Raw genomic sequence first — 26,587 nt, 5'->3', positions numbered from 1 at the left:
AACTTCTGGACCATAAAACGATGACAAAGAGCAGAAACATGAAAAGAAACATCATCTAGCCTCTCTCTGCTTTTCTAAAACCTCTATCTCCTTTCAATGGGAAATAATCAATTATACAATAATACCTTTTTCTTACGTTATTCAGACAGGTGATTGCTAATCCTACATCCTGGATTTCCATATGAGCTATTTTTATTAAGATCTGATTAACTAGTCTCCAAATATATCACATATGTATCTAATTTTATATTGAGTTACATATCTTAAATTAAGATTATCGAATCATTCTCTTTCAATAGTATTTACTTCAATTGCTTAGCTTAATAATGAATTATTAAAATGTTTTATGTTACAAAACATTATTTTACATCCTTTATTAGTTACTTTTAGTTGCTGTGATAAGGTATCAAAACCAAGGGGGCTCACAGAAGGGAGATTTATTTGGGTTTACAGCTCCAGAGGGAGAATCCATTCGGTGGGGAAGCAGTGCAGCAGGGAGCCAGAGCAGGAAGCTGAGATCACTTCTTTACCCACCTGCAGAAAGCAGAATGAATCGGAAGTGGGACCAGGCTATCCACTCTCAAAGCCCAACTCCAGTGACATAATTCCTGAACATTCTCTAACCTATCCCAGTGCAAACCACAGATTAAGTGTTCAAATACTTGAACCTACTGGGGACATTGCTCATTCAAACTCCCACACACATCCATTATTACCAAAGTAAGGTGCCCTTCATCCCCAATGAAAACTATCTATACAAGTACTAGAATATATGAATGTTATAAAGAGGGGTATGGATCTTTTACAGAGTCACATGTACCTGAGTGTTATAGAGATTGGAAAGAGTACATCGTAAGTCATCTGGAAATCTCCAAACTGAAGATATCAGTGACATACAATGCTTTCATAAAATGCTAGGAACAGTAATATTTGCTTTAGATGTGGCTATCATGTAGTTGCTTGGATCATTCATTAGGAAACCATAGCCGGGCATAGCAGCACATGCCTTTAATCCTAGCACTTCGTAGGCAGAGGCAAGTGGATCTCTGTGAGTTTGAGGCCAGCCTGGTCTACAAAGTAAGTTTCAAGACAGCCAGGATTGTCATACAGAGAAATCCTGTCTCGAAAAACCAAAACCAAAACTAAAACCTAAAAGAAATGAAAAAGAAAGAAAGATAGAAAGATAGAAAGAAAATGGCATCGGCTTTGCCATACTAAACCACTAGGATTAGAATTTGAAATTCAGTATCTTTAAAATTTCCTTTTTGTCTGAGAGAATGTGAAGCTGATACCCTGTCCAATGAATGCCAGGAGTTTTGTGTCAGATCATACCTCTCATATATACTTTATTATACTGATTATTTTTTAAAACTCTCAGATTTGTAGTTATCAAACTGAAATATAAGAGCATATTAGAACTTCTAAGACAATATTTGTAAACTGTAGTAATGGTAGAACCATTGAAATGATTGATGGTTTCGCCTATTAAGGTCTTGGTGGCTTGATAGTCTTCTAACTAGGATATTCCTAGAACTTCTTAATTTCTACCTATCTAGTGGATAAAACCATTTCACTCCGACCTTAATTTGTATCTTTCTGATTTGTAATATGGCTGAACATCTCTTCAGGGGTTTATTTACTGCATGTGTTTCTTTTGAGAAAATTTTAATGATTTTGCAAAGCTAATTATGCCATCATGTCTTTTTTGTTGCTTACTAACATGTATAGCAGAAAAGCCAAGGTCCTTGGCATGGATATAACACTTTCCTCTGTCTGTATCTGTAGTAATGACTCCCAGTGTTGCCTACTGCTCACAATTCACTAGAAATTCGGAATTGCCACTTCACTGGGTCTCTACACATTTGTTTATACTATTTCCTCTGTAGAATTCCCTTCTCATTCTTGATGACACTAATGTTTTACTAAGTGTCAGTTCAAGACATTTCCAGGATATTTTCCCTAACTCTTATGCTGAATTAAAACCTGCTCCTCTGAATTCTTAGAAACACTTTGTAGAATTCTATCATTGTACACTCTTCAGGCTCCTAAAGAACAAAACTCATTTGATTTCCAGCACCCAGAAGGGTGTTCTATTCCAATATAATTTAATGACCACTGATACTTGTTGTATATTTGAACTGAAGAGACACCCTACAGTAAGCTACAAATGAGGATTTGAAGTTCAGGAGAATGATATGAGCTAAAGATGCTGGAAATAGCTGAAGTCTTTTAAGGCAAAGGGGGCTAATATTTGCAGGGTCTAATTTATAGTGGACATAGGTTAGGCATTTATTCATTTATGTACAACTTTACAGGTGGCTACTGTTTCATAGATAAAGAAATAGGCTCAGAAAGCTTAAGCAACCAGTCCAAGGTTCACAAAACAAATACACACTAGAGCTGGGATTTGACTCAGTCTTTGAAGGCCCAAACTCTTCATCACACACAGAAGATGAAGCCACCAAGGAAAACGGAGTGGGGGGAGCAAGTGAAAGGAAGAACGTTAGAAGAGTTGGTGGCAGGAGCTACATCCCAGAGATGAGTCTACGAAGAATCCAAGAGGGGGAACTGAGAGGTGAAGGAAACACCATTAGGGACTGGTGTGCTGAGAAACAACAGCCAAGTACTCCAGAAAGTATAGAGCCGGCTCAATGCTTCACATAACCAAGTAATTTAAGAACTAAATGGTATCTTCTGAGTTTCAATCTGGTCATCTGGTTAACTCTGGAAATAAGAAAGAGTAGTGAAGAAAGCACAGGGAAATGATAAAAGGTTGGTGTTTCCCTCAATGATGGATTAGAATGTAAGCCAACTAAGAGCCCCCCAACCCCACCCCGTTCCCACCCTGTTCTCCACCAAAAAAGAAAAGGTTGGCAGCATTGATGACCGATTAACAGGTCATTCTGTCCAGAATCGATATGTAAAGGGGAGAGAGGGAACAAGTAAACAATTGGGGCTTAGGAGGCTCTTCTCATTCTTTGAAGTTTCAAATGTCACAGACATGGGTATGTCTAAGAACTTGAGCGGAAAATCCAGCAGGGGGAGAGAATTCAAGATACATCTGAGAGGATGGCTTAATGAAGCAACGCCGGGGAAGAGGCAGAAGAAAGGATCCAAAGTAAGGTTTGACGAGGACAGCCCACTGGGATGTTCCTAGCTGGAAGTGGGAGTTAATCTTCTGTGAAGTGGAGAGAAAATAATAGGTCTGACATTACAGAGGCATCTGAGTCTCTTCCTAAGTATGAAACAGCGTGCCTGGAATCCAGAAACCACTTTCTTGGGGTGCCAGGACTGCAAAGGAGAGGGCCACAGCAAGCACCTCAGAGGCAGGTGCCATTATACTAGGACGTGCACTGTCGTAGGACTTCTCCTTCAGAGTAACTTTCCCTTCTGTTCGCAGTATTTTTTCGTCAGCCTAGATCTCTCTGGTTGTGTAACTGTCCCCACAGACTCTGACAGTCTCCCTTGCTCTGGCTTCCAAGACTACCCAACATTCCAGAGCCAGATCAATAGTCATCAAACACTGCTTTGAACTTGCTTCTTTGTGGGCCGCCTACAGAATAAAGTGCAAAGTGCGAGCATTTTAACCCTCCAGTCTGGCCCTACCCTGTTTTCCAACCTAAATCTTTCCGTCTACTAGGGACACGCACCACTAGGCAAGACTCCTTCCCTCGTTACCCTCCACGTTTCTCACAGACAGGACAGTCGGTAGTCTAGGCTGCTGGTTTGGCGATCAGAAGGACCAGGAGCTTAGATCTCTGAGCTCGTGTTAATGCTCTGTGATCCTTCTCGCTATCTGTAATTCCTAATAAAGGGCTCGGCATCTCCTTTTGGCACTGGGCCCCGCCAACTTCGCCGCTTGGTGCGAGGTCAGTGTCCTCAGCTCTCACCGCAGACACTGGTTAAAATTCACCCACGACAAGCACGGGGCCAGGAAACCAGGCAAAAATGAAAGCACCGAGGTGGAGATGCGCAAGGACCTCTCTTTCCCGCCAGGCGCTCAAAACTCCGCCTGCACCCCCCTAGGCCGCCTCAGACCGGTTCCAGCTGGATTTCTTCAGGCAGCTCAAACGCCAAATAGAATTCCTGCGCTTTCCCAGCCACAACCAATCCCTGCAGCCCCTCGGGCTCCCAAAGCTCCCCGAACGCTGATTAGCTGACGGGGCGGGCCCGGGGGCGGGCGCAGAGCGGACCAGAGGGTGGAGAGGGAGGTGGGGGCCGGGCCGAGAGGCCACTGCGCAGGCGCAGGAAGGAAACGGATAAACAAACAAACAAAACCCACCACCCGTAGGCCAGCCCCGTTCCCCGCCCCCCTGTCCCCCCCCACCCCCACCCCCCACCCCCGGTCCTCGCCGGGGCTCCCCGGCCGCGCCAGCGTCTGGGCACGTTCCCCGCTAGTGACGCGTTCCACGCAGGTTCCCCGCACTTAACCTCTGCGCGCCCGGCGCGGGGCTGGCGGCGGGGAGTGCGAGCCTGCAGCCGCAGCCCCGCGGACCATGACTTGCTACCGGGGCTTCCTGCTGGGCAGCTGCCGGCGCGTGGCGGGCGGCCGGGCGGCTCTGCGGGGCTCGGGCGCGGACGGACGGCGGCCCCTGGGGCACGGGCAGCCGCGCGAGCTGGCGGGCCGTGGCAGCCCCGCCGACGGCGGCTTCCGCCCCTCGCGGGTGGTGGTGGTGGCGAAAACCACCCGCTACGAGTTCGAGCAGCAGCGGTACCGCTACGCCGAGCTCTCGGAGGAGGACCTGAAGCAGCTGGTGGGTCCTGGCGGGGACGGCCGGGGACGGCCGGGGACGGCCGGGACGGGGGAGGGGTAGGAGGGTGGGGGTGCAGCTGAGCCCCGCGGGACACAGGGCACCCGCAAAGCCCGACGGCCTCCCTCCGATTGCCTGTGTCCCCCCCGCCCCCCCCACCCCGCCCCAACTCCGAGCTTGGGAGATTGGCGTCCCGAACCCTCCATGGAGGGGCCCCTGGAACCGGGACTTGGGAAGCCACGTGTGCCCTCGCCCCGGCCTCGGGAGCACTGACGCCGATCGCTGAGAAGGTGAACCGGTGGCTTGAGGGTTGTTCGCCTTGGGGACCTCTCCCCAGGCCGCCCCGAGGAAAAAAAAAAAATTCCCGTGCGCGGCTGCTGGCGGCGGAGAGAGGGCCGTGGTGCCACGGACACACCCCCTTGACGCCCGGGGACCGAGGCCTGGCCAGGGAAAGCCTTGCTGGAATGTGGTCGCTGGTCCAGGGTCTCTGGCCACTTGAAAAGCGCCCGGGACAGCGTGGCAGGAAAGTTGACCTGAGATGTGTTTTTGTGTAGGAAGGTCAGATAATGGACAAGTAAGCAGGATAATGGGTGAAAGGAAGAGCTTGTCCCCCTGAAGTAACAGTGCCTCTGCGATACACTGTATTTGGTATATTTACTAACAGCCTTGCCAGGTGTACAAAACCAGGCGTGTATGTGTGTGGGAGGGACTGAACCCAGAGTTTGAGCTTCCCCATTTTCGAAAAATTTGATTTTTGTGCTACACAGTAACTTTAGGGAAATGGGCTGTTGGCAGTTTATCTAGATTCTAGGTAAATTTTCTAGATGCTAGAAAGCTCCCCATTGAACGTCTGTAATTGTTGATTCCAGGCACCCGAAGGCTTTAGAATTAATTGTATATAACCATTATTCAGTTATGTACAAGAGTAGATAGGCTGCCTATTCTTAAAACCTGGTGATGCTCTGTAAAATACCATTTTTTGGGGGGCGGGGGGGAGACGGGAGAAACACATTGTAAATCTTTGCTTAGCTATAGCATCTTGTCAGTCTTGTTTGATTGGCAAATTGAAGGGCCACTTGGTAGAAGGCAGTGTGCAAATTTATTGTCTCTTTCTCCCAAGTGTTTATAGAAGACATTTGCGTTATTAGAGAATATCAGCACTTTGCCTGGGGTAGTTTGTGTCATCGACTGAAATGAATGCAGTGAGGGGAGATTGTTGGCCAAATGGAAGCACACGGTTTCTATTTTGGAAAAAGAGGTGTGTCCTTTTGGTTATACGCCCGACTTTGCAAGGTTCACCTTTTAGAAATTGTGAAACACCGTGTATGCTTAGCCTCACACAATTTTATCTAAGACTCTCTAAATGGTACACTCAAGAAATAGACAGCCGGGCGGTGGTGGCGCACGCCTTTAATCCCAGCACTCGGGAGGCAGAGCCAGGCGGATCTCTGTGAGTTCGAGGCCAGCCTGGACTACCAAGTGAGTTCCAGGAAAGGCGCAAAGCTACACAGAGAAACCCTGTCTCGAAAAAAAAAAAAAAAAAAAAAAAAAAAAAAAAAAAAAAAAAAAGAAATAGACAAACAAAAATGAACTGGTACTTTTCAAGTCTGCAGTACAGAGGGTGGGATTGTTGCCAGGAGCTTGAGGTGCTGCTTGGTTCTGTGTGACCGACTCCCTTTGCGTTGTTCAACTTCTCTTGACCTCCTGAGTGAAATAAAACATCTGTACTGTAATGTTAGCTTTCAAAAGTTCATTCACCTAGTTCCCGATGGGTTGGGCTAAATAGCTCCCAAGGTCCTTTCTGGAGCTGGCATTTTGAAATTATTTCAAGGACTCTGGAAAATGGGTGGTATTGAATTGAGATTAACTTTTTTTTTTAAATCTCTGAACTAGATCACTACTAATGAAACCTCTTAAAATGTAGGGATAATTGGTGTCCTTAAAAACTCAACCTCCCTCTTTGAGTGAAGAAAAATCTTAATACGTAGTATTTGTCTGTCACTGGGTGATGCTGTTAGAATAAGACAGCGTTGAAGTATGACTCCTGGGCTGTACAGTTTTGTGATCGCCAGGAGACGGAGGCGGAATAGGGTTTTGTTGCTGCAGTTTTACTGGATTTCTTCCTTACCGATAGGAGTTGGTTTTGCATTGATGTTAAGGCAGCTTTTGCAGTGAGATTGCATTAGGTGTAGCCTGAATAAGAAGAGCTGAGGAATACCAGTCTGTGTGAAGTTCTCCCATGGTATTCCGTAGAAAGTAGGAACAGAAAGAATTTCACGTTGTTCGTTATCTTGTTGGGGTAGAACTCATCTAAGGTGCATGAATTGGTTATAAAAGAAAATAACTAAGTGTGTGTTTCATGCCACTGCTACTACAGCTACTGTGTCCAGAACATCATGATAACATGATTTTGTATGAGAGCATTCCCTTTTGTTATGCTTTTTTTTTTTTTTAAAAAAAATAGTGCAAAATAGGTCCCTATTTAGGGTACTTATTTAAAATACAGTAGATGCTGGCCAGAGTGTCCGTGTAGTTTTCTTTCCTGAAGCATCTGGCCTTCTGCCTTTGTAGAAAGGCAAAGAGTTACATGAAGTGTCCTTTTAATTGATGAAGCCTGTACAAGGATAGGATTATATCCTCCCGCTTGGGGCAGAAGTCCGCCTTTCAGTTGATCTTGCTGGTAGTATTGCATTATTTCAGTCTTGCCTTTCTTCCCATTGGTTGATTCATGACTTATCAGAAGCTGGTGGCAGAGGCGGAGCTTTTATTAACCGGACACCTTGACAGCCACACGTTAGACTTTAGGTGAAACAAAGCTGATTTGGCAAAGGATATTCTTGCCAAAACCACACTTGGTCAGCCAAAGAAAAGGTTTTATTTAAGATACTTCATTGAACAAATAGATAGGAAAGATGCCGTTTCTGTCTTGCCTTCTCCCATTCTCTTGTAGCCTCAGAGGAACAACCATCTTTAATGACTTCCGTTTTTAGATACAACAGGATGAAGTAAGTTCACTTAATGACACATCTCTTGGATTAAAATATGTCTGCTTTTTGTCTTCATAGCTGGTTTTTAGGTGGAGATGTAATGCCTTGCTTTTGTTTCCTTTTGTTTGGGGAAAAAAAAAAAGAAAAGATGGGCGGTTTAGGTTTAGTAACTCCTGGGCAGCTAATTCTCTCCCACATAGATGCAGTCAGCTGTGTAAGTAGTTAGCACATTCCAGCCTGTGGCTGGAAGATCTGGGGTGTTACTGTCAGATCTTCCAGCCACAGGCACCAGAGCCATCTATCTAAGGGTGAACATCTGGCCTCTCGGCTCCTCGGCGGCGTGTCAGTACCCAGAGGCTCCCTTCATCACCCAGGGAATTTACCAAAGTGCAGATCCCTGAACCTCCCCTCTCACGGTTCTGATTCTGTGTGGAGAATTCCAGCACTGTGCTTCTCTGAACCATATGCCTAAGATTACTATGGATGAATCCTAGGGATCTACTGTTTTATTTTTTAAACCAGTTTCCTGTGTTTTCGACTGGTTCCCAGATCATACTTGGAGAAACACTGTATTTCAGTAACCTCTTCATAGGTAGGGACTCTTGTCTCCCTCTTGGACTTCATTGCTTATTCTTTCTAGAACTTCACATTTTGGCAGTCTTAAACAGTTTTAATTTTCGTTGGATGTGCTGATTTAATTTGAGCTCCTTATGGATCAGCGGCCCATTAAAACTGTTCAAGATGCAAAGCAATGCTGTGTAATCAAAGTCTTCCCTTCTTGGTGCCGCCTTTTATTCAGTGTCGGCCCCTGCAAGTGACATGTTCATCCATGTCTTGTGTTGTGTTTCCTTTTGGAAATAGTCCCTGTGCATGAGTAAGCACAGTGAAATGCTTTTGCTTTTCCTTTCTTTCTTTCTCTTTAACTTTCTTTTTGAAAAAATTTATTCTTTCTGTCTTTCACATCATGCATCCCCGATCCCACCCATATCCCATCCCCTCTCATCCGCCCTCTGCCCCTGCAACTTCCCCACAAACTAAAACAAGATTAAAATTTAAGATTAAAAAAGGAAAAAGAAAGCCGGGCGGTGGTGGCGCACGCCTTTAATCCCAGCACTCGGGAGGCAGAGGCAGGCGGATCTCTGTGAGTTCGAGGCCAGCCTGGTCTCCAAAGCGAGTACCAGGAAAGGCGCAAAGCTACACAGAGAAACCCTGTCTCGAAAAACCAAAAAAAAAAAAAAAAAAAAAAAAAAAAAAGGAAAAAGAAAAGAACAAAATAAAGGGAAGAAAGGGGAAATCTTGTCATGGAAGCTGCAGTGTGACACAGTGAGTCAGGAAGTAAACCCCTTTATCCATACATGTTTACATGCAGGTGCTCATCACAATCATTGGTTTGGTTTGAGGCCTCTGGTCTCTGCTACACTAGCAACACTGGGCTCTCACTGGGACTGTTCCTGGGCATCCTGTTGCTGCCCTGTGTCGTGGGGATCCTGTAGTCCTGGGTATGAAGAACCCCCCCCCCCCCCCACACACACACACACACACACACCATGTTCCAGCAGATCACAGTTGGGGTGGGCCAACACTTAACCCTGGTTCTGGGCCTGGGTGGTTGCAGGGTTGGTCAGCTGGCCAGCTCTCCCCTGTCCTTACCCCCAGGGGGAGCTCTCCAGCATTTCCCTGGCTAGTTCACCCCTTGAGCAAGGGATGGGGCCAGTTCTCCAGCTTTCACACCCTCAGGTTGGTCCTCCCACACCTACACCTTCAGGGCCAGCTCTACTGTGTTGTCTAGTCTAGGTGTAGGGTCCACTTTCCCAAGTGCTGCAGCTGTTAAGGGGGAGTGTCAGCTCCCTTGCCCCTGCCACAGGTGGCAGGGGCAAGGGGGAGTTGCTTTTTTCTATAACTCATCTCATTTTGCTCAAAGATAAATTATTCTGTAGCTTTTCTTTAGCGTAGCAGTATTTATGCCGATTCTCATACAGAGTATTCACATTCTGTTATTTTAACGGCACGTACGTATCATTCCATTTTGTATGTGTCTTGTTTAGGTTGGTTTAATTTTCTGTCAGATACACCTCCTCCATTAACCATCTTGTGTTCATATATGTGAGAATGAAGTTCTAGTACAAATACCCCAAAGTAGAGGGAATCAAAAGACATGTGCGTATGAGATTTTAATAGGTTTCTCACATTGTCTCTCAGAGAGTGTTCTTGTATATGATGGTTAATCTTCATTGTTATTCTGACTGGGATTAGACTCACCAAGGAGACTCTTTCCTCTGAGTAGGTCTATGAGGATGTTCTGAGTTGATTAGCTGAGGAATGTGCATAGCATCATGCCATAAACTACTGGGCTGAATCACAAGCGAAAAGCAGAAACTGAGGCATTCATGTTTTACTGCTTTTTTTTTTTTGGTTTTTCGAGACAGGGTTTCTCTGTGTAGTTTAGCACCTTTCCTGGAACTCACTTTGTAGACCAGGCTGGCCTCGAACTCACAGAGATCCGCCTGGCTCTGCCTCCCAAGTGCTGAGATTAAAGGCGGGCACCACCACCACCTGTTACTGCTTCTTGATGGTGGACACAGTATGAGCAGCAGCTTGTACTCGGGCTGCCCTGTCGATCCCGCCAGAATGGACTGTCTGCCTTTACACCTTGATCCAAAGTTAACCATCCCTTCCTTCCTTACGCCACCTTTTTTTTTTTTTGTCATGACAACCAGAAAACCAACACGGGATGTTTATTTCCCAGCGGTGTATGGGAGAACCTACCTTTTCATAAATGGTTTATCAGAAGTTTGCATTTTTGCTAACTTGACTTAATCTGCATCTGTTGGTGTCTTTACTTTTGCAGCCCAGTTTGTTTAATGTTTTTCTCTGTTCTCCAGTTCTTGTTTGCCCTTTGAGGTCAGATTCAGACTGAAACGTTTCAGACGTCCTTGATATTCGCTATGCTTTGCCTACCAAGGTCGTGCTGAGTATTATGACGGCACGATGAAAAATACCAGTCTGTGATGATTTCTTCTGTAGCCTGTCAGCTATTTAGGGGCAGGTGTTCTGTCTTATCATTCTCCCTACCTTCCAACCCCCGTTGAGGTCTCGGGGAAGTGATTCTGATGTTCTTTGGAATGGTGTTCAATTCTTTTCTTCCTGAAGCTGGTACCAGCTTTTTTTTCCCATCCCAGGCCTTATCACCATCTGGCAGTATTCCGGGTTAGTTGGTAAGGCAGAGATTGCCAACACAGGCTCTTTAAAGGGGGTTCAGGCTTAAAATGTTTGGAAAACAAACTAAACAAAGGATGATTTTTATTGTTTTGGCAGAAAAGATTAAGTTATGTGGAACATAATTTGGAAAACAAAGGCTAAAAAGTATACTTCATTCCATAAATATTTACATTCAGGAAAAAAAAAAAAAAAGACCAGCAAGCAGTTTGCTTTCCTCAGCTTTCTCCTCTGGGCCGCTGCCAGGATTTCCAGCTTGCCTGCTTTGTGGGTTTTCTTTTAAGCTGAAATAAGATTGTCCCTGAGCTTTCAAAAAGAGAAAGATTGAATGTCACAGCAGCTGAAATGTCCTGGTTTTCTCAGTGTTCACTGTTACCAGCGTTACCTGGGGAAGTGTTAACTTCAAGTGTGTGGCCAACCAGCTTTCCAAACCCTGATCACTCTTCCTGTGATCTTAACTGGGGGAAGGAAGTTCTGCATAGATGCAAGTGTTTGTTCACGGATGCATGTTTATTTCTTTTTTTTTTTAGGTTTTTCGAGACAGGGTTTCTCTGTGTAGCTTTGCTCCTGTCCTGGAACTCACTCTGTAGCCCAGGTTGGCCTCGAACTCGCAGAGATCCGCCTGCCTCTGCCTCCCGAGTGCTGGGATTAAAGGCGTGCGCCACCACCGCCCGGCGACATGTTTATTTCTTAACCAGAGAAGTTCAAGTTGACTATTTCACTCTTACTAATATGTAACAGAAATACATACTTTCAAATACCAGTCACTGTGACAGTTATTCCATGCCTTAGAGAAATTATATTTTGTTTTTCTTTATGATGAACCGCTAGCTATGCACCGTGTAGGTAATTAGACCAATTTTTGCAACATATTAACATTGTCACCCAACTGAAAGTTTTACTTCGAGTGGCACTGATTTGTCATTCCAAAGCAGGTTGCTTTTCTTTCTTCTTCTTTTTTAGATTAATTTATTATTTTATGTGCAGTGATGTTTTGCCTGCATGCTTGTCTGTGTGAGGGTGCCAGATCCCTTGGAACTGGAGGTACAGACAGTTGTGAGCTGCCATGTGGGTGCTGGAAATTGAACCTGGGTCCTCTGGCAGAGCATCCTGTGCTCTTAACCACGGAGCCATCTCTCCAGCCCCAGGAGGTTGCTCTTTTTTTTTTTTTTTTTTTTTTTTTGGTTTTTTCGAGACAGGGTTTCTCTGTGTAGCTTTGCGCCTTCCCTGGGACTCACTTGGTAGCCCAGGCTGGCCTCGAACTCACAGAGATCCGCCTGGCTCTGCCTCCTGAGTGCTGGGATTAAAGGCGTGCGCCATCACCGCCCGGCTAGGAGGTTGCTCTTTTAAGATCACTGAGGTGAACTAAAAACGTGTTGTGTTTAACATTGTGAAGTGGCAATTAGTTCATTTTACATGGCTGGCGTCAAACCCAGGGCCACGTGGATGCTGGGTAGTGCCCTACGGTTAAGCAGCAGCCCCAGCGACATGCAGTGTGAATTTTTTCTTTCTTTTTTTTCCTTTCTTTTCTTTTAAAGTAATTGCTTTGGGGTAGCTGTCGTTCTGAAGTGTGAGCCTCTGTCATGAGGCATGTTTGTAATAGAGAATATAACTTAAAAGTCTACATTAGAAACACTTGCTGGGGTTTCCGCCACGGCTCCATGGGTAAAGGAAGCCTGAGGACCCCAGTGTGGTAGCCAGGGCACACAGAGTGGACGAAGAGAACTGACTTCCTCAAGTTGTCCTCTAGTTCCACATACATTGGTCATACACGCCAAATAAAAGTGTAACCACTGTTTAAATAAAAACTTGCTACAGTGTAATTACACAGTGTCATCAGTATCCAGAAAGGGTTTTTCAGTTGACTTATTTTGTTTTCTCATTACCTTTTTTTTTTTTTGTTTTCTGCATATATTATTTACTTAGCGATATGGTGAAGGTCTAGAGGTCCCAGGACAATTGGGAGAGGTGGTTCTCTCCTTCCATCATGTGGGTCCAGGGTAGCAACCTCAGGTCATCAGGCAGAGTCAGCTGCCCTCACCCTGAGCCATCCCACCAGCCCGATAAGGTTTGTTAAGTAGCTATTTACCAGGCCATCTGCTGAACCAGGGACCAAAAGAAAGTTTCCAGTGTTTGGAGGAGATCTGTTTCATGGTATTCTAACTCTGTAGATAAAGTAGTCCATTAGCATACAGAAAAGGAGGAGGATAATTAGGAAGTATAGAGATAAAGGAGGTCAAAGACCCGTGATTTTTTTCTTTTTATTTTACAACTTTTAAATAAAATTTTTTAGTGATGTGTTTAGTGTTACGATCTTCAGTTACGAAATATTTCAAGCCTGTAGAAAAGTTTCACAGTAGCAAGATAATTTGTGTATTTAACTACCTGGACTTAGCAGATACATTTTTTTTTCCGTATTTGCTTTAGAACTTTTTAAATGGATGTACCCATGTGTCTCCTGCACACATGAAGAGTCAGGCCAGAAGATAATGTTGGGGATTAACCTCAGAAAATACTCTAGCTCCTTCTCAGAGGAGGACTCTCATTGGCTTGAGCTTGCCCATTAGGTTATACTGGGTGGTGGTGGTAAGCCCTTGGGGGTCCTCATTCTCTGCCTCCCAGCTCTGGGATCCTAAGTGAGGGCCAGCACGCTCAAATTTTTACTCAGGTGCTTGGGACTGAGTCAGGTCCTCAGGTAAGCAAGTACTTTCCCAAAAGAGCTTTCCCTGCCCTGCTTTAGGTTTGGTTTAGTAAGAATGGCGCACGCCTTTAATTCCAGCACTTGGGAGGCAGAGGCTGGTGGATCTTTGTGAGTTCGAGGCCAGCCTGGGCTACCAAGTGAGTTCTAAGAAAGGCGCAAAGCTACACAGAGAAACCCTGTCTCGAAAAACCAAAAAAAAAAGGAAAGAATGGTAATTATTAGAAGTATAGCCCTACCCACCTAGCTAGTCTCTTCTCCTCCCAGCGTTCCAAGGGTGATCGCTATTTGTTTGAAAGTGTTAGGCCTTCAAACCACCATTACCACGTAGATTTTTGTTTGTTTGTTTGTTTGTTCTTTGAGACAGGGTTTCTCTGAGTAACAATCCTGGCTGTCCTGGAACTCGATTTATAGACCAGGCTGGCCTCGAACTCAGTGAAATCTACCAGCCTCTGCCTCCCAAGTGCTGGGACTAAAGACGTGCACCACCACTGCCCAGCTGTGCAGATGGTTTTATGTTGGTATGGCTCTCCACAAATAGATATAAAATTTTATACATCCTTAAAAGTTACAGTAATGATACAGGGTTGAGAGTATGTGCCTGGGCTTTACAAATTTGCATATATTTACAGTTGTTTTTAGAAGTTATCTATCTTGATACAAATGACTGCTGCTATGTAGCATTCCTCTTTGGGGGTAACTACAGATTGTATGCAGTTGTTCTGTTTTGTCTTTGAAAATGTGATGATTATTGTGTGTACCACGTGTCTGTGCACACGTGGTTTGTGTGTGGGTGCACATGTCACAGTGTGTAGGTGGGGGTCAGAGGACAGCTTTGTGCAGTTCTCTCCCTCCACCTTTTCACGTGTTCCGGGGATGGAACTCTAGCCACCAGGCTTGAGTGACAGGTGTCTTGGCTTGTGTAGCCGTCTGGCTAGCCCCGGTTTTCGTGCTGTTAAGGACAGTTCTAAGTAAAAATAAGTTTTTCATAAGCATTGAATGAATTCCCCGACCTACAAATTGTCACCAGCACTTAGCAGCTTTCACATTTTTACCGGTATGGTAGGAGTCAAATGACCCCTTTTATTTCTAGGGTGTTACTAAGTGTTGAAGGATGGAAGGGTTTGCGTGTGTGAAGAGAGCAAAGAATGAAGTTTGTCTTACAGCAGCAGAAGCTGAGGCTTTGTGACTCAGTCAGAAGCTTCACATTGTGACTCAGTACTAACTGGAATGAAATGCGACAGAAAACAGTTTAACCCAGTTTAATAGAATGCATGGTATTTTCTGTTTAATTGAAATGCTGGCTGTTTGTTCTAGCTGACTTTAATGTATAGCAGTTGTGGTCAGACAGGTAGGCTGGGCGAGACAAGCGAATGTTAACTGTAACTCTAAGAGTCCTCATCCTCTGCTAAATGCTTTCGAGACTCTTCGGCAGTGGAATCCAGTTGTAGGCCTGGCTATCTTCAGAGTGAGTGAGTGAGGAGGATGGGGTTTTGATCTTGTTTGAGTATTTGGGGACTAGGATGAAGACGACGTCTCTGGTCTTGATGATTAGGTTTGAGATGGGAATTTATCAGACTTTGAAGGGATTAGTCTAGAAAAATCCAGAGGCAAGCCTTTGCATTCATCTCTGTAAGAGTTGATGTGGTCCAGAGCTGAAGATGGTATTGTGGAATTCCATACATGACATAGTTTGGAAAAAGCATATACACAGCAGTATATAAGCTGGCTGACTGGCTGTGGAGCTAGAATGTGAGAGACCCGAGGGTGGCGGCTGGGTGTTTTCAGTTGACTGAAGAAACGATGCCTTTATTAACAGGTATGTGATTCCCAGAGCATGTATGAGAGTGGAACCATGCAATTGCTCGATACTGTGGGGTGAGAACTAGAACTGGGTGGGGTGCTAAGGGAGACATTTGAAAATTAAAGTCTATGAATCAAAAGAAGTTAGAGCTGACAGGACAGGTTTCAGTTACTACCTCACACTCGGGAGGCCAGGTCCTGGGACTGAAAGTAACTCAGGGCAGCGAAGGGAGAGCAGAGGGGAGAGCCGAAGATGGAGCCTTAACGATAGCGACTAAAGGGAGGCTGTAAACAGAGTGAACAGAATGAACACTGGCCAAGGCAGCTGTGATGGAGGGAAGGGAGCATCTGTGAGGTAAAGTTGCTAGAACCCAGGATCAGCCTTCCGGAGTTGATGCTGCAGGCCGGAGCCCGAGAGGCCAGCAGCTGATTTTGTAGCCACTGAAAAGGTGCACACACATCTTTTCCAGGCAGTTTTGAGTACTAGCAAGTCATCGAGTTATGTGTATGAAAGGATGATTGAATTATGTCTAGTGAGTTTACATAGCAAACTTGCATTATCTTGCAAGATTGTGTATTTCATATGTGCTAAGAACACTTTATTGACCTTTCCTGGAAATGAAAGAGTCCAAAATAATAACACTTAACTGGTAAAACAAGTTTTTAAAATTTGTAATTGTAATGAGTTTAATTTAAGCCAAGTTAAAAAATTAGTAATAATGTAAAAGTGCTGAAAGCCATTTAGGAAATTTCATAATTAAAGCCTCTGTAAATTGTGGCAGATCTGTTCTCAGTTTCTGTTCTTTCATACCTCTGTGTGTGTTAATGGCGGTAAGAGAAGGGGTGTTGGGTTTTGGTGATTTTTGTAGAAGAAACTGTATCGCTTATAATGAGATATTCTGTATACAGATTTATTTATATATTTTTTTAGATTCTTCTACTTTTTCTAACTTGAATAATCATTTTATTTATCTCTTTAATGGAAATCATTGACATTTTTGAAAAATACTATAAATGAATGTATTTCTGAATATGTAATATGGGACGCTGCAAAGTTGAGGATATATTCTGAATTTCTCTAACTTTTTAATTGTAAGCCATTTTACAGGAATTCATTTGTACTTGGTATTTTTTGATGAAGGTGAGCTTTTTAGGTGTTGGAAGCTGCTGTTTTCAGGGAGATAGCTATCCATTCCACCATAGTTTGTGTTTTGCGCTAGCTTCAGCGCTATTTACGTGGTGGTTCAGAGTAGTCTAGTTGTTTTTTTTTTCTTTTCTTTTTTTTCTGGTTTTTCGAGACAGGGTTTCTCTGTGTAGCTTTGCGCCTTTCCTGGAGCTCACTCTGTAGCCCAGGCTGGCCTCGAACGCACAGAGATCCGCCTGGCTCTGCCTCCCGAGTGCTGGGATTAAAGGCGTGTGCCACCACCGCCTGGCTAGTTGTTTCTAAAGTGTTTCCCAGACTGTTTCGCCGCTTATCCGCTTAGCCCTTGTTAGTAAGCCCAGCTCCTCTACCAGCTACTACAGCTCGTGTGTCAAAATACTACAGCAGTGCCTTCTAGGTAAATGCTGACCCTAACGTAGAGAGAGTGTTTTCACACGGAGAAATTTGAGATAAAGACATTTCTGCTCCGTTGCTAATCTTCAGCTTCATTTCCTGCGGCTTGCTGAGAACCAGGAAGTAAGAACAAAAGTCTCAGCCTGTTTATGTCTCTTGTTCCAGGGTGTATGTTCATCAAGTCCAACCAAAAGAGGGAGCAGAAGATACAATATTTGGGCAGGTTATTAAAGTCTGGGGGCCAACTTCCCTTAAGTTTTGTTTCTGGCAAGTGAGAAATGATAAATTTGATGACATAATTCTGAAAGATTTATTGTACATTCAGAATAGTTGTCGTCATCCTGGGCTATTTATAGTTTCCATTTAATGCATTTGATTGAACTCAACTAATATTTAAGTAAACAGTAGCTGGGTACTCAAATACTTGGGCACATTACGTTTTTAAAATCGTAGTTTCTAGCTTTGTGAAGTGTTCACTCCTTAGGTGAAATCATGTGTGGCATTACTGTAACAAAATAATATATTTCCTCCACTTCTTGGCCTCTCCTCAGTCCTGACCAGGTCTCAGAGATTGCCTGGGAGGCAAGCTGTACTCAGGTTTTCATCTGCTTATGCACTCTTGGTTCTTTTCTGAGACGGGCATCCCCAGCACCCACCTACCCCCAGGCCAAAACATGACTGACTGACTGACTGAATGAATGAATGAATGAATGAATTCACTCAACAAATAACTTTTCCAGTAACCATATGCTGAGAGTACACTGGTGAGCAGGAGAATATCACTGCTCTTGTGTTAATTATAGTCTAGGAAAGGGACAGGAACAGGGTGTTGTTTTTTAATACACTCATAGTAATTTTAAGTGTAGCAAATTCAATGGAGGCAACTAACAGACTTTGGAATAGAGTGTTTTGCCCCATCCCCCAAAAGTAATTGGTTTTGCATCTTTTTGTTTTGTGAGCGATAAGTATGCCAGGGCCTTGGCTGTGTTAGTGGTTAAGCTGTCTTTGTACTTCAAGGCTGAGAAGAGCCAGGGTTGGGCTTCAGGAGGGAGAGCATTCTAGAAAGTGCAAGGAAAAGAGTGTGGAGAGAGTTACTAGGGTGCTCATAGCCGATCGCCGATGTGTTAAAGTGATTGGGTGTCTGTGTGCGGAGTAGACTGTAGGCCCAGGAGCTGAGGAGAGGCGTGTGCACTTGTCTATATTGTGGTAGTGATGAGCGTAAGGATGTGCATTGATGGCGTCTATGATTTAGCAGTTGGCTATGGGGATAAGGAGAGGTGGTCTCAAGTGTGACTCTAGCCTTCACTTAAGCTGTAGATGGGGAGTCCTTAGAGTGGAAAATGAAGGGCTTGGTATTGAACATTAAAAGATAGATAGATGCCTGTTAGCCATCTAAAGAAAGGCATTGGCCAGACTCATAGACCAATTTATGCTGAGTCCAAACTTTAGAGCTTGGGATAGCAGTTGGGAATCCTTAGCATCAATATACAGATTTCTTTTAAAGTCACGGAGCAGGGTAGCATGGAGAAGAAAGGCTGTTTTGGTTATACTCCTTAGGAGGTGGTTGATAGGAAGTTTTAGGTCTGAGTAATGAAGGACAGTAATCTAAAGGTGAGTGCTGTGCTTGTCCTTAATCAGAAACAAACTTGGTCTGTGTTCATTTGGTTAAGGTCAAGTGAAGGGTTTTCTGCTTTCCACTGTGGTCACTGCCGATTTGGCCGGAATTCAGTGATTCTAATGGACAGCAAGCAATTCAACTTATACGACTGTCTGGTGTAATCTGGCATCCATTTATTAATTTTCACAATAACCAGATGTTTTCCTTCACTCTCTCTTTTGGGACCCATACAGTTCTCTTTAAATGGTAGAAGTGGAAAAAAGTACGTTAAGGAACTCTTAACCCAGTATTTGTAAAGAGAAGACCTGGAAGGCAGGCATCAAAATATTAGCAGTAATCATTCCTAAGAAATAAGATATTTGGTTTTATTTTATTTAAAAAATGCCATCCACATTAGTGTTATATTTGTAATCTTTCAAAAAAGCAAAATACAGTTGTCAAAAATAAATAAGTATTCTTTTCAAAAAAGTAAGACGTAAGCCAGGCATCTAAAGATCACATACTGCTGATACAGATACTTGGTAGGCTGAGGAAAGAGTGTAAATTTGAGGCCAACCTCTGCTACACGCAGAGACCCTGACTCAGCCATTCCCCAAAGTAAAATAAATACCAAATTATTTTTTTAGAAGTTAGTTTTAATCTGCAATTTAGTAAGTAATGATAATAATATATTTATGATTTTATATTGGACACATATTTTACATCTTACTTTTTAGGTTATCCAATCTTTCAAGTAGAGTATTAATGGTAAGATAAATATAAAATATTACTCGAATCACCTAGAAAGAATAGTGCTTGAAGATTATAGTTCTATATATTTGAAAGTTACCCTTTCTCAGAGACCTCCCCAGCCCTTTGTTTAGATGACACAGGGCAAATTCCAAATAGGGTCCAAATGTGAACACAGGATCAGCAAACCCAAGTGGACCAAAGGTCAGCTAACTGCCTATAATAGTGATAGTTTGTCTTTGGTCTTCAGATAGCCACGTGTAATCTGGTAAAGGCATTAAAAAGTTACATAGACTGTGCCTCTTGGAAACTGTTGACTGCATGCTTCACAAAACCTAATGCTGTATTTGATACTAAAATCAGATTATGATTTTCTGAAATCTGGCCTTTAGTTGAATTTGAACTGGTAGGTTTCATAGGCAGTTATTAAAATGTGCCTTTAAAATTTTTATTTTACATAGAGCTTTTAAATGACATTGTATTATATATAATATTTGATGTAAAATGGCATTTCTTTTGTTCTGATAGCTTGCACTGAAAGGCTCCAGCTACAGTGGACTACTTGAACGACATCATATTCACACCAAAAATGTAGAACATATAGTTGATAGTTTACGGTAAGTCTGTGGGATGGTGTCTTAGGTGGTGTTTTGTAGTCAGGATTCTGATCGTATTTTGTACTAGCAGCTAATTCTTAGAATTTTAGTAAAGTCTGTCACATTTCCAGAAAATTATATTGAGGTTCAAAGACCCAACTTCATCATTTTCTAAGGAAATTTTTATTTTCCTCTTAAAATTCAGATTATTTTCAGTAAGTCCGTCTACTAGAGAAGTTCCATTTCACAGTTAGATTAAGTTCACAGCAGACTTCCTCTCTGTGTGTAAAGTTTTATTTCTTGGAACAGAGTAATAGATATGAGTGTTCATTAAAGCATTCCTTGTGTCTAAAAATGACCACTGGAGAATCTTCAGTTTGCAGCTGAGTAAGTTTAAGTGACTATAAACGAGGAATCTAAGAACATGCTAATCACCAAGTACTTTCAGTCCCTGCCACTCCATATTGGTTGAATTTCAGGCAATAGCTGTTTGGTTTTATAATGAATGTATAAGTTTTATGTAATGAATATAAAACATTTTTACATTAAATTTCAGCATCAGAAACAGGAAAGTAAAGTTCTGATCAATCAGTATTACTGTTAGTGATTTTAAAATGTGTTTTAAGGCACATGGAGATCTGGTTGTCAACTTTCATGCATTTGCTTCCTGCCCTGGCATAGTTAATTGGCTGTATCGGCTAACTTTACAAGCTACACCTAAATTGGTTTCTACATCAAAGATTTTACTTTTTTTTTTTTTGGTAAAAATCTGCCTCTTAGAAAATGTCCGTGTCTTAGATATGTCACCAGTGGAAAACGTATGCAACTTCTTCTTATCCTAGGGATGAAGGGATTGAGGTTCGTCTAGTCAAGCGGAGGGAGTACAATGAAGAAGCTGTTGGATGGGCAGATGCTGTCATAGCGGCAGGAGGTAACTGCTCCCCAGAGACCAGGTGCTGGGATGTGGGATCTCGTCCGTGAGCGTCATCTCCAGATACCTGGAGTTAGCACTTTTGAATCCTTCCAAGTCCTGCCAGATGGGGTTTTTGTTTGTTTTGTTTTTTGTTGTTGCATGTTTTTCTTTATTATTAGTTAATTTATAATTCTTGATGTTGTGAGGTTCTCTGTGTGTTCTTTAGTGTAGATTTACAGGTCTTACCTTCAGATTCAAAAGATGATTTGTTAAGTGTATTTTGGTTTAATTATGACAATCTTAATAAAGAGCCAATTGTGATAATTTATTGAGGTTTTCATTATTTGGCCCCAGTACAGCAACATGTACTTTTTCTTGATTTTTGTTATTAGTGGCCACTTTATCGAGCTTTAAATCAAAAGTAGTTGTTGGAGAGACTATATTAAAGTTGGATATGTTTTCACTAAAATGTCATAAATCGCTGGACCTGTTTTATAGGTCAGGGAAGATGATGTTTGGGATTAGAGCAATGATGTCTAGTTGGGTCATATTATTGTCATTTAATGTGTTGTTGAGGGGAGAAATTCTGCCAGGCACCTTAATGTGCAGGACAGCCCTCTAATGGGAACACTTTTTTTTGGCTAGTCTTGGCACTGTTGAAATCCTGTTTCAGTGCAACAGGCACAACACAGTAAGTACAGCAGGCCCAACCCAGTACAGCAGGCCCAGCCCAGTACAGCAGGCCCAGCCCAGTACAGCAGGCCCAGCACAGCCCAGTACAGCAGGCCCAGCACAGTGCAGCAGGCCCAGCACAGCACAGTACAGCAGGCCCAGCACAGTACAGCAGGCCCAGCACAGTGCAGCAGGCCCAGCACAGTGCAGCAGGCCCAGCACAGCACAGTGCAGCAGACCCAGCACAGTACAGCAGGCCCAGCACAGCACAGTGCAGCAGGCCCAGCCTAGTACAGCAGGCCCAGCACAGTACAGCAGGCCCAGCACAGTGCAGCAGGCCCAGCACAGTGCAGCAGGCCCAGCACAGTGCAGCAGGCCCAGCACAGTGCAGCAGGCCCAGCACAGTGCAGCAGGCCCAGCACAGTGCAGCAGGCCCAGCACAGCACAGTACAGCAGGCCCAGCCTAGTACAGCAGGCCCAGCCCAGCCCAGTACAGCAGGTCCAGCCCAGTACAGCAGGCCCAGCACAGCCTAGTACAGCAGGCCCAGCCCAGCCCAGTACAGCAGGCCCAGCACAGAACAACAGTCCCAGCCCAGAGCAGCAGGCCCAGCCCAGTACAGCAGGCCCAGCACAGCCCAGTACAGCAGGCCCAGCCCAGTACAGCAGGCCCAGCCCAGCCTAGTACAGCAGGCCCAGCACAGCCCAGCACAGCCCAGTACAGCAAGCCCAGCCCAGCACAATACAGCAGGCCCAGCACAGCCCAGTACAGCAGGTCCAGCCGAGTACAGCAGGCCCAGCCCAGCCTAGTACAGCAGGCCCAGCCCAACCCAGTGCAGCAGGCCCAGCCCAGTACAGCAGGCCCAGCACAGTGCAGCAGGCCCAGCACAGCCCAGTACAGCAGGCCCAGCCCAGTACAGCAGGCCCAGCACAGAACAACAGTCCCAGCCCAGTGCAGCGGGCCCAGCCCAGTACAGCAGGCCCAGCACAGCCCAGTACAGCAGGCCCAGCCCAGGACAGCAGGCCCAGCCCAGTACAGCAGGCCCAGCACAGAACAACAGTCCCAGCCCAGTGCAGCGGGCCCAGCCCAGTACAGCAGGCCCAGCACAGCCCAGTACAGCAGGCCCAGCCCAGGACAGCAGGCCTAGCACAGCCCAGTACAGCAGACCCAGCCCAGTACAGCAAGCCCAGCCCTGTACAGCAGGCCTAGCACAGCCCAGGACAGCAGGCCCAGCCCAGGACAGCAGGCCCGGCTCAGCGTAGGTGTGGCAGAGTACAGCAGCTCAGGACAGTCCAAAGATGGAGTAGGTGGAGGGGAAGGGAAGCTGTGTCAGTCAGCTAGGAGGGTGTGGTTGTTAAAACTACTGTTTTCAAAATGATGTTAAAACTGCTTTACAAGACAAGTCTGGTTGTCTCACCCTCTGTCAGGTGATGGCACGATGCTTCTGGCAGCGAGTAAAGTTTTGGACAGACTTAAACCTGTCATTGGGGTCAACACTGATCCGGAACGGTAAGCGAGAACATGTTTATTCTGTGTCTGGTTTGTGGAACTGATTTTTTTAAATATCCTACATGCAGCTATTTCTGCCTTGTTTTGTGTGTTGCCTGTTTTTGATGAATCTTAAACTTTGGAATCTATTCTTTATTGTCTCTGTGTAGTCATGATGTGGGGCTCTGTTGCTTCAGGGATTTTGCCATAGTACATGATGTTAGAGTTATCTTTGTTCCTGGTACCATGAGCATCAGAACATGTTCCAAAACCAATTTAGTGATGAAATGGGCGGTCGATCGAGTGATTGATTGCCGAGACCCTTGGATAACTGATTCCTGTCTACCCTTCCTATAGTTGTCATTTACGTGTGTGGTCAGTCAGGGCTGGGTGGAGGTTCTGCATTGGTTTCATTTGTCTGAAAGCTTTTGTTTTTCTTTCCCAACTTTACAGATGCCTACTCTCTTTTTTACTCCAGCCACTTAGAGCCATGACCATTACTGGACTTTATAAAATTCGTCTGGATTTTTCCCACCTCCACAGTCTCATTTCTAGGAACACACTCTCGTACCTTAATACCAGTCTTATCCCCTTGCAGATCTGCCCTTTAGTATTTGGTGTTCAGGTCCCCTCTATTTTTCTTCATTTCATTTATTTCTTTGATGGCTGCATAAATATTTTTAAATAATTACCTTTCTGCTCAATTCTAGATCCACCTGTCTGTCATCCTATTTATTCCTATATTAGGCTTGAAAAAAATCACCTAGAAAAGAAAATCTTAGAAACTTGGGCTTGCTGACACTTCCAGCGTAGAGTCTTGGCCGCTCACGGAGATCTTTCCACTGAGCCTTCCCATCTCACCCCACTCCCCGTCCCTCCACTCAGGAGGGCCTGCTCACTTTTGTATACTCCTGCATCCTATTCTCGCTCGAGTGGGCCCTCCCATGTTCACAGAGGAGATGAAGGGAGGAGATCTCCTTCTGTCACGGGTTCCGTTCCCTCTGACCCCTCTCAGCCTGCAGTCTCCCCCAGCCAGGCCTAGGCCTTTCCTGCCGCTCTGCATCTTGGTTACTGCCCTTTCGGTTCTCTTGAGCCCCCAGACATAGCCTGTATCCTCACTCCCCAGCTCTGAACTTTCGAGCCTTTTCTGGATCTGTCCTCAACAGGTTCACTGATACACTGTTTAAGAGACATCCTGAACCCAGCAGACACTGTAATTTCTGTCTTTCTGGGTTTGGGGGTTTTAAGCATATCATTTATAAGATTCTTGTCTTTCTACCTCTGTGATTTCTATTTCTTTAAAGGGACTTATTTTTGGTCACTGTTCTATAATGCTGTTTTCATAGATTGTATTCTGGGTCCTTTTGTCTTTCATTGTCTAGAACATCCCCTGCTTCCGTCCTTATCCTTAACACGTCCACTGCAGTCAGTGATGCTTCATACGGTCTCAAAGCCTTACAGTGCCGCCCCACGCCACCGAGTAAGTCTAGTTCTTAACTGTGATAAGCCCAGCCAACTCACGCTACCTTTCCTTGAATTTTTTTTTTAAAGTTTTAACACTTAGATCCTTTATCTTAGGAAATGGTCCACAGATGGTCACCTTCATGAACCACAAGACTTCATTATTTGCTGGTTCCTGTTTTCTTTTCTAATTTCCTGATATTTTCATTCCTTGTTTTTCATGCTGTTCTAGCAAATTGGCTTTTTGTCAGATGTATTAAAAAAGCAGCTTGTCTACAGGTGGTCATTGCTTTTCTCTTCTGCGTCATTTTTGGTTAATGGAACCATTATCTGTGATGCAGTTGTGACTACTTTCTTATTTTCTCATCAAACTGTGAGTAAATTCTTGGAATTCTGCCTTTGATTCTTCCTCTCAAAAAATTTTTTAAAATCCTTTGACAGTTTTAATACTGTGAATTTTTTTCATATTCTCCTCAGCTCCTTCCAGATCCACCTTCACCTCCCTCACCCCTTCAACAATCTGACCTTTTTTTTTTTTTTTTAACCCGTTGACTTCAGTATGTGCTGCCCATATAGTTCTGGGTATGGGGCTATCCACTGGAGTGTGGCTGACCCACCAGGAGCCACACACTAATAGACAACCGACTCAGCTTTTCCTAGAAGCTGTCAGCTCTCCATAGCTCTTGGGTTAGACCTAGGGCTCATGGACCCCTCTCACTCCATGCCAGATAGACTGACTCGATCATGCACAGGCTTTGTCCAGAACCTGCCATGTCTAGAAGACACAGTTGAGTCCATCTCTTACGATTTTCACTGCCGCTAAACATAGCTCAGGCCTTCTTCATAGGCTGTTGTGGAAAATACTTTAGTAACCACGAGTTCAAACATAGAAGCCCATGGGGGACATTCACACATCACTCCTGGTCCTTTTCTAAAGTGCACGTCTGATTATAGTTGCTCCTTAATTAAAATCTTTTTCAGTTCCCCTGTGATCTCCAGGGTGCTTTGCAAAGCCCTTAGCTAAGATACACATTCTTTTGCCATCTGCTGCTTCTCTGCGCTTCTGGTTTCATCTGTAACGTAGTCACAGGCACTGTGTAGTCTGCAGTTGAAAAAAGTGCATGTGTGGATTTAAACTTCCCGGAGCAGCCCAGAATCTTCCGAAGAGGCTCAGAGTGAACGCTAACCATGTGAGCATCTGTTCACACCTTGGTTGGAAACTGACCCAGGCGAGCGTTGGCTCTGGCCAGAGCCTTTGTTGACATAGGAGATAGTAGATGGTTGGAAGGAGTGAGGGAGCTCTCCAGAAGGCCTGTGCTATTTTCATGCTTTTTGTATTCTGCTGCCAAGAGTGCGCTTGTGCTCGGGCCAAGCTTACCCGTGGCTGTTCCCTCAAGATGGAGTGTCAGAATATACTACTGTAGTTCGTAGTCAAGCCTCAGTGGCCTCAGCTGGTCTCCCAACTCCCTGCACAGACTGCATGTAACTAACCTCTTCCTGTCTTTTCTGCCTGACTCAGCTGTTACACAGTTAATTCTTTTCAGTATAGGACCTCGAGTTTCAGTTTCTCTAACATTAACATAGTTTATACACAGGATTCAGGAAACATGTGAAGAATGAATGTAATTAAATGATCTTAGGGAGCAGGCCTAGGCCTTCAACCTACCTGAATTAATGTTCTCTGAGATTAAGAAAGTAAGATCATTAGTTTAGTAATTAACCTTTGATTCTCTTCAGTGTTGATGCATGTAGGTTTTAGCAGTTCTTAATAGCCTGTTTTTATATCATTGCCATAAGAGATTGTTAACTTGAACGATTTTATGGTTGAATTGTATTTTCTTTGAAAAGCTGGCTTTAAGTCATAAGCCTGTCACATTTGGAGGCCTTAGATTTGCCTATGGAGGCAAGGAGACAAAACAAAGAACTCTTAAAAATCTATTCTTCTAAATAGAAAATAGAGAAAAGGGAAAGCTGTATTTATTAATACCTTGTCATGAAGTCAAAGGTCATCTGGGGCTGCAGGCATTTGAGGGTTTCCTTTGGTCCGAAACATTAGCTTTAAGATGGCTAGCTCACATGGACTCAATCTGAATTAAAAATAT

At 44.3% G+C, this 26,587-nt stretch overlaps 1 protein-coding gene across 2 annotated transcripts in view; it reads left to right on the top strand.

Moving 5' to 3' along the window:
• Positions 1-4,333: 4,333 nt before the first annotated feature.
• The window catches only part of Nadk2 (NAD kinase 2, mitochondrial), a 45,237-nt gene continuing 22,983 nt past the window's right edge, over positions 4,334-26,587 (top strand). For both annotated transcript variants that reach the window (XM_052743156.1, XM_052743155.1), the window contains exons 1-4: positions 4,334-4,754; positions 19,886-19,974; positions 20,796-20,884; positions 22,964-23,045. In XM_052743156.1, the coding sequence (XP_052599116.1) occupies positions 4,497-4,754; positions 19,886-19,974; positions 20,796-20,884; positions 22,964-23,045 (518 nt within the window). In that variant the 5' untranslated portion in view covers positions 4,334-4,496. The remainder of the gene's footprint in view (positions 4,755-19,885; positions 19,975-20,795; positions 20,885-22,963; positions 23,046-26,587) is intronic.

Source organism: Peromyscus californicus, unplaced genomic scaffold, assembly GCF_007827085.1.
Source record: "Peromyscus californicus insignis strain IS unplaced genomic scaffold, ASM782708v3 Scaffold_18__1_contigs__length_77618521, whole genome shotgun sequence".
NCBI lineage: Eukaryota > Metazoa > Chordata > Mammalia > Rodentia > Cricetidae > Peromyscus > Peromyscus californicus.
The sequence above is the reverse complement of the archived record's forward strand: the minus strand, read 5'-3'. Positions and strand labels throughout refer to the sequence as shown.